Source organism: Sinohyriopsis cumingii, chromosome 12 (assembly GCF_028554795.1).
Source record: "Sinohyriopsis cumingii isolate HCF-2022 chromosome 12, ASM2855479v2, whole genome shotgun sequence".
Lineage (NCBI taxonomy): Eukaryota > Metazoa > Mollusca > Bivalvia > Unionida > Unionidae > Sinohyriopsis > Sinohyriopsis cumingii.
Window position 1 is genome coordinate 21,146,396 of NC_142972.1, and position 20,288 is coordinate 21,166,683.

General features: G+C 34.9%; 1 protein-coding gene across 1 annotated transcript in view; it reads left to right on the forward strand.

The window, feature by feature from the left end:
* Window positions 1-371: 371 nt before the first annotated feature.
* Window positions 372-20,288, forward strand: part of LOC149786076 (mitochondrial carrier homolog 2-like) — a 54,632-nt gene continuing 34,715 nt past the window's right edge. The window contains exons 1-3 of the mRNA XM_089976371.1: window positions 372-507; window positions 13,625-13,709; window positions 18,739-18,845. Coding sequence (XP_089832497.1) covers window positions 424-507; window positions 13,625-13,709; window positions 18,739-18,845 — 276 coding nt within the window. The 5' untranslated portion in view covers window positions 372-423. The remainder of the gene's footprint in view (window positions 508-13,624; window positions 13,710-18,738; window positions 18,846-20,288) is intronic.

Genomic DNA, 20,288 nt, shown 5'->3' on the forward strand with positions numbered 1-20,288 from the left:
GTTCTGGTTCTGGTTCAACAAGATCCCTTATATCACCAATCTCAGCACGGGCTTGATCGATACACTCTACTGCTTGCTGTTTTTCTTGCCGTATTTGTGGTTGAGCAGCAGTTATTCAGCGTTTTTTTACTCTTGTAAAATAATATTAGCATTAAATGAACCAATATAAACTCAGGAATAATTATTTTATTTTCTAATGCCTCAAACAGCATTATCATTTAGCTGTCCCTGTCCCCGTATAATGCGATGAAGTTATTAATTCAACTTTTTTCTTCTTCCCGAGTCCGTGTTTGCGATTGCGAATAGCCCCAGTCTGGGTCCGAATTCTGAATTCGATCCTTTTTATATATAGACAATTCGACATCCTTGGTTTCCTCTTCCGTTTTCAATTCCGGCCGGTCGAAACGAAAGAAAGATTTAATCATGAATAGCTGGCACGTGTATGGTGTTGGGGCTGGAGTAACCACCTTATTTCATCCAATTGGATATGCTAAAGTCCTTATTCAGGTTACACATTTTAGTTTTCTTTCGAGTTGTGTTTAGACAATGCACCAAGACCAACACAGTGCCCGACGCGCTCGATGCGAAACTTGACTTAACTTGACAGGTCACGTACGTCTACTGTGCTGTACATGCGTGTGGTACAGGCTATTTCAGCTATGTAGGCGCCATTTGGAAGAATTGTATTACACATACATTGTTTCAAGTTCAGCTTCTTCCCACGTACAATAGGTACTTGGAACAAATTACCATCAATAATTGCAGTAGTCCTACAGTGTAAGACGTATCACATGCTATTTATGTTTTAGTGCTACGTCTTACACCCCAGATAACAGCCTTGTGTAGCGTGTTCCGATGTAGTCAGAGTTTTCGGAGTATCTCACACACTTGTCAGTCCATATCGACACTCTTCCACAAATTGATATGTTATTAATAGGGTGCATAGAAACACCGAAACGCCGGAACGCACTAAAGTTATATCGTATATACCATAGTTTATATTGGTTGTGTAATGCATAATTCATATCTGTGACATTTAATATTAGCTATATAATAAATTAATATGTACTTTTCTGTAAGTGATGCAACATCAAACTAAAAAGAAGCTGCGCATTTTGGCGACAGTTCTTAAAGCAACAAATTAACAGTGTGTATTGCAATTTATACACGAGTTTAGTGTTTCAGCTATTAATAATAAACACATATTAATATTGATTTCTTAACCCTTTACCTCATGCAAGCACTTTTGGACACCTCTACTCCATTCGCATGGAAGCACCTTTTGACGTCTCTACTCCATTCGCATGGAAGCGCCTTTTGATGTCTGCTGTAAACATCAGCCATTTTAAGCCAGTTTTCATGTCACCACCTTTGGGGAAACCCCTTATTAAATACTACATACATTTCTGCGAATGACAATTTTGTCAGATCACGTGGTCATTGTTTATGCTCTGTTTACCATCAATAATTGCAGTAGTCCTACAGTGTAAGATATCTGCTATTTAAATTAACTGGTTCGCAATCTACACTCGCCAAAATAGAGGTCGCGGATTTCATTCAGTACGTAAGAAATTTTCATGATTAGAATCACAGCTATGAAAGCGTCAATAACTTAGATAAAGGCTCTGATATTGATGTAGGCAGCAATTAGTTTTTATAAATTATTAAATTCAGATGACTTGGTGATGTAGACATGGACAAAAAACTTGTAAAGTTCGAGTGTGAGAAATGGCAGCTACGGTTGGTCACGCGGTCTCACTGACTTGACGGTGAATGAGTTCTCTCAAGATTTTAATGCACATAAAAAATTGTTCCATGAAAAATAATTACTCAGTTATAACAATCGGACGTTACTCTTAAATTTTTCCACACATAATAGATGTGTACCAAAAATGTAAAATGGTTAAAATTGCTGTTAAACTAACATACACTACATTGCTTAACAGTTAACAGGCAGGCCTATACATATAGAGTCGAATAGGTAACAGTGTTCTATTTATAGCGTGCTGCACTTTGTAACTATGATCTATGAGGTTCTTGTTGTTGTTCTAGGGTTTAACGCCATTTTTCAACACAAGATAGGCTATACATGGTGGCCAGTCTAACAGGTGGATCAAGAACCCTGGAAAACCCAGGGAAGAACCGCCAACCCACAAGAAGCTACTGGCAGGCTTTCCCACGTACCCATGCTAGCCGAGCCTTGGACTCGAACCCACGCAGACAGAGGTGAGATGGCAGCGATCTGGAACGGTGAGCGCTTTAGACCACTCGGCCACTTGGGGTCCCACTCAATGAGGTAAAGGGTTAAGTTGATTATTATATTGTGGCTATTAATAATTACATTTTTCTTATTATCTTAAGTTCTGGGATGTGTAAGATTTGCGCAACCCAGCAGGAGAAACAGCTGTTTAGTTTAAGTGTAACTATCATGAATTATGAGCGACAATGATCTAACTGCAAAGAAACCTGCGAGAATGGCATGTCAAAACATTTCTGTCTTTCGTTGTTTTTCAATACCTATTCTACTATTGGAAGAAAAGTATGGAATACTGGATAGTGGCAGAAATGGGTTTAATACACAAAGACAATTTTTGGAACATTTTTCAAAATGTATTTGTTTCATATAACACAAATGTTTAAAAATTAATATAAAAATAAGGCAAGTCGGACTTGCCCACTCGGAAAGAAAATAAGAATAAATGTAGCAACAACAGGAATAAACACACCTCCTAAGTTACATCAATTACACTGATAAGGCTTTGGCCTCAGCATACAGCCTCATGAACAAAAAATGACATTGTGCAATTTTACCAAACATGCAACATTAGCTGACATGGTGGTATATATATACAGTAATACCTCATGCATTCGCATTTCTGGATTCGCGAAATTTTCATTGGTACCCTCTACGTACATGTATTCTTTATTTTATTGAATTGTACCTTCGTTATATGACTTCTGTGACATATGAAGTTTACCTAGTTTACCTTCCTGACAATGACAAAGAAAACGTCAGTCATTAAGTTTACAGTCCCATTCGTTACTTGGTTTTACCTTACTGTGAGTGCAAAAGAAAACGGCAGCCAATGAATTAGTATAGGGGTAATATAAGTATACATGTACCATACTGTAAATGCGCTAGTGTGGCAAATACCATTAGGCGATACTGTACTCTATTTTTATGTCAACCATTTATTTCTCTTTTTAAGGGTAATGTATTAAGCTAACTTTTAAATGAAATTAAAGTGCTTTGGGAGCATGATTTGGGTCATATTTAGGGTTTAAACCCTAGAAATAAGCATTTATTAGCATTTTTAGTGACTCGTACCAAACATTCGCGATTCCTCCTGATCCACGACTGGTTCTGGAACCTAACCTCGCGAATGTTCGAGGTATTACTATATATATATATATATATATATATATATATATATATATATATATATATGTCGTTTGCTAAAATATAACAAGTAATTAACACGTTCCCATACTATATATTCCAAAGGAGAATTTGCTAGTTTATACCTGTTTATATACAAAGCATCACATAACCTACCATTAAATAATGACACAAGTCCCAGAGGTCTCAATAGGATTTTAAAACTAGGAGTCCAGGATTCCCATGTTGGTAAAAATAGGAGTACCACCATCAAAAGTCGCAGTCACTTCTTTCCTACAGAATCAACAGACGTGAGTGCATATATTTATAGATGGAGAGGTTTTCATAATGTAATCACTCAATATAATATAGCTTTATTTCAACAGTCCATTGACAGGATCACAGATTTATGGATTATTTATTTGTATACGTACTTGTAGTAATTTTAGGCAAATAAATAGTATCTGATTTGCTGGGTTTTTTTGTGTATTTTCACAAATACCTGTCAAGTAAAAAAAACTTAGACCTAAAGCGCATCTCGCTAATTCCACAACATAGCATTGTCCCATACGTTTCTGACCTACATAGTTTGCATTTTAAAGTTAAATCTTTAATAAAATAATACCTAGGCTTTGGTTTCAATGATTTGTATATTTTTTCTGAATATATTTGCCATATGATTTAAGAAAACAGACAATCTAATAAACTGGTACATTCTCAAAAGTGTGTGCCATTTCTTCCTTAACATGTCCCTGTGACATGCTTCATTTTCCCTCAGGTCATGCCCCATTTTATATTTTGGACAGCCATGGATGAATTGTTGTATAGCGAAAGGCTAGACTTAAGTAAACAGACTTGAAATTAGTGGGACTAATTAACACTTAGACCTTGTTACTGTACTTACCTTGTGAAAAGGACTGCACATCTGTAGGCTACTCTGATGTGACTTCAAAGAAAAGAAACGTGTTCTGAGTGTGTATGTAAGCACTCTGGTTGTTTGGCAAAAAAAGAAGTCCCATTTTTGTTGTAACACTATTTAAATTAAATTCATGTCAACACTTATATAAATTGTGAAAGTAACCTTGAGAGTAATAAAAATTTTCTAAGAGTTTGATTCTGACAATATTATCAAATGATCAATATTTCTTAATTATAAGAACCGCTACATTAAGTTTATGTGGGGGCCCTGAGTGGCCGAGTGGTCTAAAGCACTCTCCGTTAGGGATCACTGCCATCTCACCTCCGTCTGTGTGGGTTCGAGTCTCGGATTCAGCCAATGTGGGTATGTGAGAAAGTATGCCAGTAGCTTCTCATAGGTCAGTGGTTCATTCTGGGGTTTTCCCGGGTTCTTCCTCCACCATTAATACTGGCCGCCGTGTATAGCCTATCATGTGCTGAAAAATGGCGTTAAACCCTACAACAACAAAATTTATGTGATTTTGACTTGGGCACTTACAATAGCAGTAAAATCTTTTTAAAAGAATGCAGAAAAGCATGTTAACTCTTAAAAATCCGTCTGCAAAAGCAGTTTTTATTTTTCTGGAAACAGACTTGTCATGTAAAGAATACTAATGTCAAAATAAGGAAAAAGGTCTGTGAGAGTGCAAGTGAAGACAAAATGAACTTGAACTTGGAATGTGCATCTTGTACAGACTGTTTCCTAATTCAAGTGAACTGAACTGCAAAAAGTGGTGGCAGAACTAAGGAAGTAAGAGCTTGGAGACCAGAGTGGGAGTGTGTGATTTGGATTTTTAATGTAGCTTTTTAAAAAAATTCAGTCATATCACTGATGTCTGCAGTGTGGCAGTTTATAGTGATGTCGAGCACTGGGGCATCATGCCGCAGACATGTAGCATGAAGTCCCACCCAGTCACATTATCCTGACACCAGGCTGACCAGTCCTAACACAGTCTCTTAATGCTGCACGCCAAGTGAGGCAGGTGTTAGTACTATTTTTATAAGTCTTTGGTATGCCTCGGCCAGGGATCGAACCCATGACCTCCCACATCTTAGGTGGATGCTCTAACCATTAGCCCACTGCAGCAGTCCGGAGTGGGAAAAGTTCCCATGGTTGAAAAATGTGGAAGCTGATGGCTTCTGAAAAGTAATTTGTGAGTGGTGTAAGACTGATGGAAAGCAAAATCCTTTTACACGGAAGTAGTAACTTGCAGCTATCAACATTTGGATATCACAAACTGAACTTGATCATTTACCTCGGTTTAGGGACACTGCTGTGCAAAAAAGACAATCACATATAAAGTTGAAATTTTCTGGGAAATTTCTGTGGAAAATGAGAACTGCATTGCAACACAGTTCCGTACAGCATGTTCATGATCAGTCCAAGGTCTATGCATGTGAAGGATTAAAAATGGAAATGTTACAAATGACTATTCGGGAGACTATTGAGAATGATTTTGCTGTCTTCTCATTTGATCATTTGCTGATGAAACAGCTGATTTTACAATTCACAAAAAGCGTAATGTTTACTTCCAGAGCTGATTCTAATGAGCAAGTTGTACATTTTATAGATTGTATATCCATTCTAAATGGTACAGGCGACATCGTGGTGGAGGAAATCATGAGAGAATATAGGGAATGGGAATACTTTGCAGACAATTTATGGTGAACTGGCCATAGCAAATAGTGATTGTAAAAGGGCCTAGAATAACTGACACACAAAAGAACATATTGGAGTTTCAGACAGTGTCCAGGATGGGTTGTTAATAATAATAATCATAATAATGACATTATTTAAAGAGGGTAACACAATTAGCTAAGAACTAATCTAGCTTGAGGCCATTATACAAAGGAATTTATTTTAGCTGCATCTCTGAAGCCACTGGATATATAGGGTTTGGAAGAAGGAAATAGAGTTGGCATTTCTAATCTCATCCAGAATACTACTGGATCGCAGGTGGGGAGTATTGCCAGGTAACCTTTACTGGAATAGTGATTGTAAATATTCAGGAGCACTATTATTGGATATCCTGTACATTAATTTGGCTTTTCTCAATGGATTCAGTCTTTAATAGGTAATATTTTTAACTTACCAGCTTAATTTTCCTTGCTTTCTTTCTGGATTAATATTGAAGATGTGTCAGCTTTGTTATGTTGTTATCATCTGAATTACCCCATATTGTATTACATTAGTCTAATTCGGGTTGTATGTAACTTATAAAATAGTTTTCTGATCCTTTCAGGGAGAAAGTGTCTTATCCTACTGAGAAGTGTAAACTTGAATTGACTTTTTTACTGATATGTTTGATATGTTCAGTCCATGATAGGTTATTATCTACCAAAACACCAAGTTGTCTGTCATGAGGACCATATGAATGAATGAGTCATGGACATGTTTTTCAATCAATTTTGAAAAGTTTGTTAGTATTGAGATTGGCCAGTAGTTATCAGCAATCATCCTTAGAACCAGATTTATGAATAGGAGTTACTTTTGCAATTTTCCATATTCTGGGGATGGATGAGGTTGCAATACTTAATTGATTATGAATGTTATGCTTAACAAAAACAGGTCTTACAAAATCTGTCAGGCATATTTAACAAAGACATGTCTTGCAGACTGAATCCTGTCATAATAAGAGGTAAAGGACATAGAGCAAATGAAGGGTGAGGTATGGGATGCTTATTAAAATTACATATATTTGGATTGAGTCACATTTACACACTTGCATTCATTCCCATAATTAGTTAATTGTTGTATGTAGCAGGGATGGTCCTGGCTTTTAAAAAGCTGTCGCCAAAAAAATCGCCAACCTCAATATTCTGTTGCCAATTTTCAAAAAGTGTCGCAAGAACAAGTAGTGTACATTTTTTCAAGTGTTAATTTAGTCTATTAATGTAACAGGCAATGAAAATTACAAAAGATGGGTTAGTTAATACTCTAATTACAACAAGCATTAACAAAATGTTACCAAGTGTTACATGAAGATCCATCGCGATTTTAGGGCTGCCCACTTGTTGAATGCAGTTTCAAAGTCTAATTTTTCACATCTGTACATGCTGATTCTTATTAAATTCTCGAGAGATGAGATGCAGAGTTTATTTCTGATGTCAGTTTTTATGAGGTTCATCTTACTGAATCCACGTTCACAGTCTACAGTGCTGACAGGTGACACCAGTAGTCTCTCAGCAGCCCCCACCCCCCCCTTATGGCTAGCTTCACAAAGCTTGTAGTGAATTGCTTCCTAAATCCCAAGAATGATCACTGAATGCTGTATACATTTTCTCGACAAGCAAAATAGGATCTCCATTCCCACGAATGAAACTTACATGAGTCAACACCTGGCAATATTGGACCGTATATATAAGCATAAATTCACACCCAATTTAGGGATTCTTTCACTCCTGTATTTTGAGAAATAAATAATTATTATTAATTATGCAAAACTGTTTGGTTTTTTTTAGCTGTTTCTTGTTGCGGAGTTTAAGTCTCTGCAGCCGTAACACGGATTGGTGGCAATAGGAAAAGATCAATGAGTAAAATGCTGTACGGGCGACAGATATAATTGTGATTGAGATTTTTTCCATTTGCTTTGTATTTATACTCAGTAGTCGGTACTTAAAAGGTTATCAGTTTTCTATGAAGGTTCAACAAAACTACTGTATAGGTATATGTAAAAAAAACAAAAAAAAAAACAGAAGGATTAGCCATTCAATTAATTGTATCTGTTCTATTGGCGTCTTCAGAAGTCGGTCAGTTGTAGGTATAGTTCGGTAACATGATTGACTGTAACACAGCATACAGTACTCCGCTCAGATGTCAGCATAAGCAGATTATGATGTAACAATGCACTGTAAAGATGGGGTTGTCAATACGAACAAAGGATCGTTTGTGTAACAGATCGATTCCAGTGCATTGCTTAGTCAAGTTTGTGGCTTCCTTTCATTCTCCCTTTTAATTTATCCAGTCCAAATCCATGATTGTATGTACATATTAAATAACCAAAAAGTCTGTCGCCAAAAAAATCGCCAGATGGGATATTTTTGTCGCCAATAAGGAAAAAAAATCGCAATTTGCGACATTGGCGAAGCCCAGGACGATCCCTGATGTAGCCAGTATTCTGTCCATTGTAAAAATGTAGTAATGACTGCCTACAAATTTGTTTTTTCTGACTTTGCTGATTTTGCCGTAACCTTGTGTTCTGCCTAAACTTAGTGCCCTATTATTATTTTTTTTTTTTTTATCAGTCTCAGCCATTCTCATTCAGTATTCTCTTAATCTTGTCTGTGTTATCTGTTACATGCATTACTGACAATGGGCTTAAATTAGATGGTTACCATAAGAAAACTTAAATGTGATCGAGTATATTTTTGGATTGGGTGGGAAACGGTATATACATCACAAAAATGTGATTTTCAAACCATGTACCAATTTGTTTATGTGTAATCTTGAAGGGATAGGGATAGAAATATGTGTAAAAGGAATGAAATATCAGTTACTTGTAATCTACTGTTTGTCATCTATATCATCATATTTATTGGACTCAGTGAATATCATCATTGAGTGGGAAAGCAGTGTCTGTGAAAATATTATAATCATGGATGATTTAATTGAGGACCTACCTACTCACTGTTGAGTTCATGGAGTTATGAGAGGTGACGATGTTCAGTGACATGCAGAATACAATAACTGAACCAACCCGAGTAACAGAGCTCCACAACTCTGTTAGATTCCATTTTTACATCTTCAGTCATATATGCTTACCTTTCTGGAATTATCTCTGTTGGTACAAATGTTAGTGATCACTAAGGTCTTATATTTAATTACTCAGTTGCATTAAGAATCTTCCCACTGTTATACATTAGAAGTATAATAAAATGGAATTTAAAAAATTTATAACAGATATATACTGGACAACCAAGTTAGTGTCAGTGTTGATGTCATTGACACTTTGTTGCTTATTCAGTTTTCTAACGTTATACCATAACACACAATAATTGTTTGACTGGGGCATGAATTTTGATATGATAGCACAATATGCAGACCAAGCAGGAAGCTTGATCACATGAAACAAAATAGCTATTAATTGTCATGATCCAAGACATTGGGGAAAATGCAAAAAAACTACATAAACTAAATAACCATAAAAAAGAACCAAGGAAAACTTTATTTGTGACATTGAGAATGGCATGAAAGATTATTGGAAACTTGTGCATCATTTTGTCAAAGAAAGTTTTCAACCTCAATAGCTCCACTAAGAAGCGTTAATGTGAATGGTTTGTTAGTTAGCATTTTCAGATGTTGACAGAGCAAAGTGTCTTAATTCCTTTTTTGCTGTGACAAAGAACGTTGATGATACCAATGTCAAGCTACCACATATACACTTGAAAACTAATTAGTTAACTAGTATAATATTAATAACAGAACAAGACATTTATGTTAGGTTTATTGCACATGTATCATTTGATTTTACAGTGAACATTAATATTTATTTATTTGACTTCTTCCAAACATATATTAAACAATTTATGTATAGTAATTAAGATTGCGATGACTGTACTCAAATTAATTATTAAAATTTTGATAAAGAAAGACATGTTCTAAATTTTTAGCAGTTCATTTTGGTGCATGTACTCCTGTCCAATTTTTGCTATTATCATTAATTTTTTCATCTCACTCACCCATCACCTCCACATTTTCCCTGAATTGTATATGTTTACATGTAGTTGTATGAAATTAAGTGCCACAATCCATGTAAATTTCTTACCGATGGCAGAGGAAGGATTTAATCTAGGTTGTGAGAATTTGTAGCCTGAACCCAGTTATCAACATTTATGGCAATGCAATATATTTAAACAAAAGAAAGGACCTTCAGAGACAATGTACTGATATCTAGCAAAGAGTGAATGTACATAAAACCAATAGATAAATGTCCCAGCATGCTTTATTGGGCTTCAGTACGAAGTATGAATATCTTTATATTGCATATGATTTACTATATTCAGCTGAAAAATATTTCTAGAAAATATTTGGTACTGTTTAAATACTTAATTTTAGGGTTTAAAAACATACATGTTCAGTTCTTAAATTGTGGTAGACATATGTAACAACATCATGGTAATGTTAAAACCACATTAAGTTCTTAAATTGTGGTAGACATATGTAACAACATCATGGTAATGTCAAAACCACATTAAGTTCTTAAATTGTGGTAGACATATGTAACAACATCATGGTAATGTCAAAACCACATTAAGTTCTTAAATTGTGGTAGACATATGTAACAACATCATGGTAATGTCAAAACCACATTAAGTTCATGTTTTAAGTCAACAATTATAATAATGTTCATTTTTTATTACAGTAACCAGACAATGACATTGGAAAATTGATCCAAGTTAGTACTTTGAGCCCTTGAATATCAATTATTTCAGCATCAAAATGCAATTGTTTATTTTATAGCAAAAATAAATGCTAACTCTACGTAAAAATATCTAGACCAAGCATGTAACCTTATATGGTACAGCAGACTACATGCATATTGGAATTATGCATTAGAGTTATGCAGCACTGGCACTGGAAAGGTTATACTTACCTGTGTGCAACTGTATGCAACACTTGATAATAAAACGCCTTGGGTAACATGATATTCTTCAGTCACACAGATTTATAGACAATAGTATAGTTAGAATCAGCTGTTAGAATCTTAAAGTACCATGATATGGTAGAAAATATTCTAAAGCCCTCCCCAAAATTATGTGCATTTCCTATTGCACTGGTTTTAAAATTATGGTAGGCGGGTCTTTATTTTTTAAACATATCTGTTTAATGTGACATTTTTAATCATGTGGGGAAAGAGTACTAAAATAAATAAATTGGCATCTTTTCTTTTAAAGTGAACCACAAATGTACATTTGTTTCACTTTTAAAAAAGAAAAGAACCATTATGAAAAGTTACTCCACACTGAGTGGCCTGGATTCATTTACCATTATTAACCACAAAATGGTTACTGTAAAACAAATAAGAGCTTGGAGAAAACAATAGAACTATGAATATCTCATCACTTATTGTACTTCTTTTTTATTATAAATTATTTAATGCACTATTATTGTACAGTTGCATTATGTGTATCATGAAAATAAAACCTCACTTATTTAAATTATATGATTTGCTTTGCAGTCTTGTTATTTTTATTCAATTTGTATTGTGTGTTGGCTTTTCCCCATGAATATATTTTATGTATATATTTAATTTGTACTGTGTGATTGACCTTTATCCATAATTGAGGGAATGTGTTGGGCCTGAATGTCATGTAGGATAGACATGTTGGCTAAGTTTGAGTTCTGGATACAGCCATGATTCTGACCTTAGAAATTTCTAGAAGCAATTCTATTTACAGTTTGATTGAAATTTTCTTCAAGATGACAGAGTAGTATGGATCTTTATTATATGCTCATTTTTTCCCCCATTAACTTTACATTGTCAGAATCGTTCAGTACTCTCCAATATTGAACACGCACGACAATACACATATAGCATTCACGTGCATAAAGGAACTACTTTCTATTGTAAACAAACAATAGACACAGACGCCAGCACTTTTGATTTGTACACAAATCATGTACACTTGCGTAAGAGGCTCTTTACGTTGTGGTTGTTTAAATTTGTTTCTGAATGAACTAAAACATGTTTCGTGGACTGCAAAAAAACTGTTTTGGCACATTCCGCGTTGATACAATGTTACGGATTTAGGCTAGCTACATTATATAAATTACGGAAGATAAGGTCCTTACAAATAACATACAAGTGACAAGGTATATACAGTCTTCTTTAGCTGGTGATAAGAATGGCAAAATGAAATATACTTACAGTTTTACATCCTGAATTTCCTCAAAATGTGTTTTCTTAATTCTGCAAATCCGAATTACATGAACCATGCCATAGGTTTTTAATCTGGATTACACATTTTGAAATTGTGCTGTAATTTCGGTGATAAGTGATGTTGCATCCTGCTTACTGCACTCAAAATGAAATAAGCATTAAGTTCCATAGCGTCTTTTTGATAATTGCAATTGAAAGACTTCATATTTTTCCCACATTATGATTTCAAACATTCAGTGACAGAAACAGAAACACATTTGCAGACGTAAACATGCTTCTCCCGCGCCACTTCAATCCGATGTACTTCATGTATAATTTGCACAGATGAATCCAGTCCAAAATCACAAACTTTCGTCGAATCGAAACAAAATACAAAAATATATTCATTCCAGATCAAATGGAAAAGTTGTTGCAATGCGCATTCATTCACAATATGACTGCAAATTTCAATTTTAACTAGATACACCATTTTTTTTAGAAAGTTATGTCGAGCACGCAACTAAGTTCAAATTTATCTGGGCGGAGTTATGTGTGCATTAATAATGATGTCATTGTGTAATGACAAATCTGCGCTTGTGTATTTAGTTTGGAATACAGCATTCATTCATTTATGTTGTTTCTTTTAGTGTATTTTGTTTGTATAATTAAACCTTAAACTTTTCCCTAGCCCAGATAGCCAAGACAGCCACATACATTTTGGGGTTAGTGTAATTTCATTTTGCATATTAAAAAAATGTTAAGTTATGGATTTCGTTACCACTTTACTATGCATCATGCTTATCTGGCTAGTAGATTGGAACTGTGAGCAAACTTGGCTTTAATACTCATGCTAGATATATGCACCAGCTGCACAGAGCCAGTTACTGCATGATTGTTATGTGTTCTTGACCCTGTGCAGGAGCTTCTGAACAAGCAAAGAAAATAAAGGATATTAAAAACACTATCAAGATATGGGGCCTGGCACTATAATTATGATTCCTGCTAGTAGTAGCCCATTTTTAAATCTGTGAATCCTACCTGGAAGATAAACTTTAGTCAAGAGTGTACAGTTTTGCTCAGAAAAATGTTCATGTGTCAGTTGGACTGAAATTTCTCAGATGTGATCACTTTTGTGTCCAGTATCAATTGAATATGTAATAAATGCCATCAGCAGTCTTCATTTCCTCTTAGAATAACTTTGCTCTGCAGAAAATGTTGGAAAGATGTTTGTTAGCCCTGGAAGGCATTTGTTGAGATATTTGCACTTTTAACAAAAGTATTTATCAGTGTCATAAACTTTAGCTCGTTATGTTTGTTTTGGAGTTTTTTTTTTTGGTGTTGAAGAATATTTGACACATGTCAAAATCATCTTGTTGAAAAAGCAGAGTTGAGAATGAATGTATACTTAAATCTGTGTCTTATTTTTCAGATTGGACATGAACCCATTGAACCAACTTCAAGCAGTACAATATTTGGCAAAGAAAAGCTCTACTATCCAAATGTATTTCAGTACAGTGAGTTAATTTTCTTTTCCAGAAATTTAATCCATGGCAACACGTCACATAAAAATCGGCTTTATTCCATATTGCAACTATTCTTACCAAATATGCCTTCATAATGATGATTGATCCAGGGACAGATCCAGAGGGATTGCATGGGGAAGCTTTCTTTCACACACCCTTATTTTTCCCAAATTTATTTCAACAAAGTGAACCACCTCATCTCAAAAATCAACCTTGATATTAAAAAGATCCTTTATCTGCCTCAGTGAGGATTTATTTTTATATGCCTGTCTTAAGTGAGGCATTGTCCATCCATGAATGTGTATATCCATCTGTCCATCTGTTAACTTATATGTTGTGTAAGTGTGTTACATACCTTTGCCATTACCCCTGCCTCTGTGTCAAGGTTATGGTGAAGAAAATGTAATTCCTTGACTTGATTCCTTGTCCAAAGTAGGACTTTTGAATCACTGAAGATATTTTTATGAAACATTAGCTACTTGTATAACATATATCAACAGTGTATATCATAGCCAGACATCCTTCCTCGTGAACAAGTTCACAGCAATGAAAGATATAAATCAGTTACCTGTATCCATGTACAGCTTTAACTTTTAAATCAAAGAGGCTCTTTTGAAAGAAACTTAAGCCTTTTTTATTGTTGACAGTGTCTCTTGTCTTCAGTCATGCCCAAAACCTGAAGGTCAAGGTCAAAGCAATATATAATTTAAATTATTGACCCATTTGCTTCACTTTTTGACTCTTATGGAAATTTGTAAGAAATTTACTTATGTCCACCCCTTATACAATAAATAGTCAGGTCCCTAGCTCAGAGGTCAGTGTCATTCATATTGAAAAGGTCATGCAACTGACATGTAATGTACATTGTTGTAGTCTTGTTTCAATCCTTTCATGGAGAGTTGTGCATTTTTGTATACTTCCCAATTCTTGCATCTTGTTTTTGTGCTGTCCAACCATATGTCCATACTTGTTCATCCATCTGTCCATAGAAGATTGTTAACAAACTTGTGCAGAAAAATACTCAACATAGACATATGACATTTGGCTAGCATATTTGTATGCATATGTTGATGATCTGATTAGATGTTTGGGCCATTACAACTGTTTCTATTTAATTTACATATTTAGTTCTACTGGTCATAGACCAGAAGAGCTTATGAGATGGTCTGTTGTCTCTGTCTGTCCACCTGTTAGCACAAGTTTGTTATCACTACTTCTAAGCTTTGTGGAGGATTGCCTTGATACTTTACACACACATTCATTGCATGGTCTAGTTGGTTCTAAATGAAAATGGTGCTACTCAGGCATCCATTATGGCCACTTTATCATCAAAATCTTATCACTACTTATCCACAATGGATGGTCATATCAACATGAGGTTTCCAGCATAAGACTTCTTATGATGTCTAGTTGTTCTCAAAATAAAATGTTGCCAGTCTGATGCCCAATATGGCCAAAACAGCAGCCATTTTGAAAATCTTGTTATTGCTGCTCCTTCTGGATGGGATATGCTATCATCAAAATATCACTACTTTTCTCCAACTAGATGGCTATATCAACATGAGGTTTACACCAGTAGGCCTCACTTGATTCCTAGATGGTCCTAAATGGAAATGATGCTAGTTATACATCCAATAGAGCTGCCATAATGACTGTCTTAAAAATCTTGTTGTCGTTACTCTCCCTGAATGGATGATCATCATCGTGTCGTGGGGTTTTCACCAAAAGACTTCTAATGATTTCTTTTTTGCCCTAAATGAAAATGATACTCTGCCAAAATCTGATATGTGAACCACAGCAGCTAATTTGAAAATCATATTGTCACTGAAGAATATCAGAGATGGTTTCACTACTCATCTGTTAAAAGGAAGAAATAGTCTTATCTTAAATTCCTATAAGTCTTTTTTGCCCATTAGAGGATTAATAGCTTTGAGGGACTCTTGTTTTGAACTTGTTTTGTTTATACCTTTTTGGATGGGCCCCTGGGTAGCCAAGTGGTCTAATGCACTCGCCTTTACTGATAACTGCCATCTCACACATTTTGGGTATGTTTCTTCCTCCACCACTTAATCTGGCCACCATGTATAGTCTTATCTTGTGCTGAGAAGCGGCATTAAACCCAAAACAACAATTAGCAAATTAGCAAAAACTCTATTAGCAAAAACTATTTGAGGTAGATAACTAAAAAGTTGGTGAGGTGATTTGTATTCATGTTTGAATGAACTGCTTGGATTTTTGGATCATATCAACAACTTTTTGGTTTATTTTGCACATTTTTTCACCTTGTTGGATTGAGACTTTTTTTAAAACAAAAAGCTTGCTACCAAAATGAAACAAAGACCGCTCATGGTGCATTGTAAATAGTCTGATTAGAATTTTAAGTCATTCCAGCAATTTTTTCACAAATGTCTGAATTTGTTAACTTTTAGTCTCCAGAGGGGATATACAAATTGTGCAAACACAAATCTAGTTCTTTGGTAAAGTAGATTTGAACATTGTCTCTTTCCATTGATGCTATAGTTGTTTACATCTAGACATTATTTTCTGATTATAATTAGGTCTTTTTTTATTTAATCAGTCTATCATTAACTAATTCTATGTTTTTAAAATGGTTATGCATAAAAATGTATTTGTCAAAATCATTTTAAAAATTTATAATAAAGTGAATAATTGATACAAGAGCACAAACATTTGAACAGGTAGTCAACATATGCCTCCAAACATTTGAACAGGTAATCAACATGTGCTTGAAAACATTTGAACAGGTAGTCAACATATGATTGGAAACATTTGAACAGGTAGTCAACATATGCTTACAAACATTGAACAGGTAGTCAACATGTGCCTCCAAACATTTGAACAGGTAATCAATGTATGCTTCCAAACATTTGAACAGGTAGTCAACATATGCCTCCAAACATTTGAACAAGTAGTCATTGTATACTTACAAACATTTTAACAGGTAATCAACAAATGCTTACAAACATTTTAGCAGGTAGTCAACATATGCCTCCAAACATTTGAACAGGTAGTCTATGTATGTTGGCAAACATTTGAACAGACAGTCAACATATGATTGGAAATATTTGAACATGTAGTCAGCATATGCTTACAAACATTTGAACAGATAATCAGTATATGCCTCCATACATTTGAACAGGTAGTCAGTATATGCTTGGAAATATTTGAACAGGTAGTCAGCATATGCTTACAAATATTTGAACAGGTAGTCAGCATATGCTTACAAACATTTGAACATGTAATCAACATATGCCTCCAAACATTTGAACAATGTTAATGTATGCTTGGAAACATTTGAACAGGTAGTCAGCATATGCTTACAAAAATTTGAACATGTTGTTGTTGTTCTAGGGTTTAACGCCATTTTTCAGCACAAGATAGGCTATACATGGCAGCCAGTATAACTGGTGGAGGAAGAACCCTGGAAAACCCAGGGAAGAACCGCCGACCCACGAGAAGCGACTGGCAGGCTTTCCCACATACCCACGCTAGCCTTGGACTTGAACACACGCAGACAGAGGTGAGATGGCAGTGATCCGGAATGGTGAGCGCTTTGGACCGCTTGGCCACTTGGGGCCCCAATTTGAACATGTAATCAACATATGCCTCCAAACATTTGAACAGGTAGTCAATGTATACTGGCAGGTAGTCAACATATGCTTAAAAATATGCATATTCAGTTTCATATGTCCACCTAAAGTGGTTTTTGCTTAATCCTGCTGTTAATGTTTTTGTTAATGCATGTAAAGTTGAAAAGAAATGCTCTCATGATTTGAAAATCTAATCATGCTACATGTATCTACATAGGAATACAAATGTGCCTACCAAATTCATTTGTGTACCTCAAGTGGCTTTTTGCTTAATTGTACCAGTCACATTTTGCTAAACTGATTTGTTTTACCTAGAGTGTTTTTGTGCTTAATCATGCAACTAAATACTTTTGAAAAGTCCCAAAAGTTACAAAATGTGAAAAGAACTGAACAGTTGCTGTAATAGCCACAAAATATAATCAGGTCATCTACATATGGATACAAATATACTTGCAAAATTCCCAGCCAAATCAGTCTCTCTTCTTCAGTGTAAGAATTAAATATTTCCTATACTTAATGTCATATAACAGTTTATAATTATTTATATTTTTAGTATTAAAAATTGATATAAGTTTTTAATGTTATATTGTACAGATTGTCAGTACTGGCATTGGAGAGAAAGGATCAGTGAAAACTGATCTGTGTTTGTGATAATTGAACAGAAACATTGTTGCAAAAGAATGATGTTTTGATTAAATTTGTGTAACTATGTATTTTAGACAGACAGACAATCAGAGACTGTCGGGGCATGTTAACGTTGTAAATGTAAGAATCCTGATATGCATAAACAATAATTCATGTACTAGATATTTATTACAAAGATAAAACAGACAAACATATAGCTTTTTCCTAAGTGATACTCTCTGCCACAGCGTTATGTAGATTTTATGAAGCTGCATTTCATTTCCAAAATATTAACTTATGTTGTTGACAGCAGAATTAAATTAAATTTAGCAATTTGTTTCTTTTAACCCCAGGAAGAATCTACCAGCATTGATTTAGGGGTCAGTAGCATCAAGGTCAGGGTCATTGACATAACAAATAACATTGACCATTTCATTTTATTTCCAAACAATAACTTCAGCACTACACGGTGCATTTGTAAAAACTATGTATGTTCCCTTCACCCCAAGATAGATTCCTATTAATTTCAGGATGTATCTCTTGAAGTTCAGTTTCACCGTTATGAAGACAGTTCAGTGTGGACCTAATCTTAAGTCACATCAACCAATTTTCAGCAGACATTGGTACATGAACTCTAATCTATTTCCTTAATACGTTGTACTCTTGTTTCAAGTTTAGAATAGATTTCCCAAAATTATTATTGTTTGCACTAAAGACAGATGTACGTATAACATAGAATACACTTCGGTTACATTCAGTTTGCAGTATTATTGTTTTATCTATAGTCAGTTACATCAGGAGAACAGATGGATTCTTTGGCATGTACAGAGGACTTTTTCCAAGGGTCCTTGGTGGATTGGTGGGAACTGCTGTGCAAAATACAGCAAATCAGGTAAAGACTATCAACCAGAGAATGTTTACAAGCCTTGTTTTTTTTAAAAAAATTCTGAGACAACATAATTAGGAAAATTTTCACAATTACAGTAATACATGAATATATTAAATGGTTTTTTTTTTGTGCAAAAATATTTAAACAGCTTCCATACTTGCCAACCATTACGCTTTTGGCGTAAACATTATGCTTTTTTCCACCAAATTATGCATTACACATAATTTGTTTTCTCATTTTTATTAATATCCCATTAATCCCACAGATGTATTCTGTGTAACTACGACATAAGAGTATGCTTGTCTGAAGACTTACATGCACTTTCCTAACAGTATTATGTTCTATTTAACGCAGTTGCCCTACTTCAAGAAACAAGCTGGTTTCTACTTTCAACTTTTGACGTCGGTTTCTATTTATAGCAGCTGTATGGCTTAGTGAGGAGAGAACAGACTGGTTTTCTAACTTTTAATCTTTGCTTGGAGATTCTTTGTTCTAATTCAGAACAGAACAAGTCTGTAGGTATTTGGTGCTAAAAGTCAAGTCAGATTTATTTTAGTTGGTGCTTGTTAGAGCAAAAATATTTTTCTAATAATTTCACAGATGGATTAGGAAAAGATGAAAAACTGATTCAGAGATGAATACATGAATTACACAATACAGCATTCTATTCTAGGGATCTTCATGCCCCTTGCAGGCTGTATGGAAAGGATTTTAATATTGTTTATGGTGGTAAAATAAGAAACCTTGCATTAGCTTGTTTACTAACTCCAGTACTGAGGTAACTTCTTTTTATACAGCAGAACTAAATTGTGGACACGAATTTTATAACTGCAGATGCATTATCTACTGAGTTCTTAATAAAACACGGATAACCTCTAGCAGTAGAAGACGACATTGGTCCTTTGTTCAGACGGGTGTTTCCTAATTCCAAAATTGCAGGAAATATGCATGTGCAAGAACAAAACCATCTACTATTGTTGGGTGTTTAGCAGAAGATACTTCACTTAAAACTGCAGAAGCCATGAAAATTGGGCTGTTTAGTATTGCACCAGACAGGAATAGTGATTGTGACAAAAAGTTGTACCCAGTCTGTGTAAGAGACTTTGACAACGAAAAGGACAAAGTCAGAGTGCTCTTCTTTCATTGCCAGATTTAACAGTAGATTCCACTGGAGAAAACATTTAATTTATTTGCTTGATAATACTTTGAATAAATTTAAGTTGGCATAAATGTATGGGGTTTTAAGCTGATACTGCATCTGTGATGACTGGAATTCATAAAGGAGATGCATTCTGTATTTTGAAAAATTTCTCCATCTTTGTACATATCAGGTTGTCTCTGTCATATGATGCACCATGTTGCAGAAAAAGCTGCTGATAAATTAGAACTCCTGAAGTATCAAGTTGGCACTCCACTCTTACTTGACAATGTACTTCATATGGATAG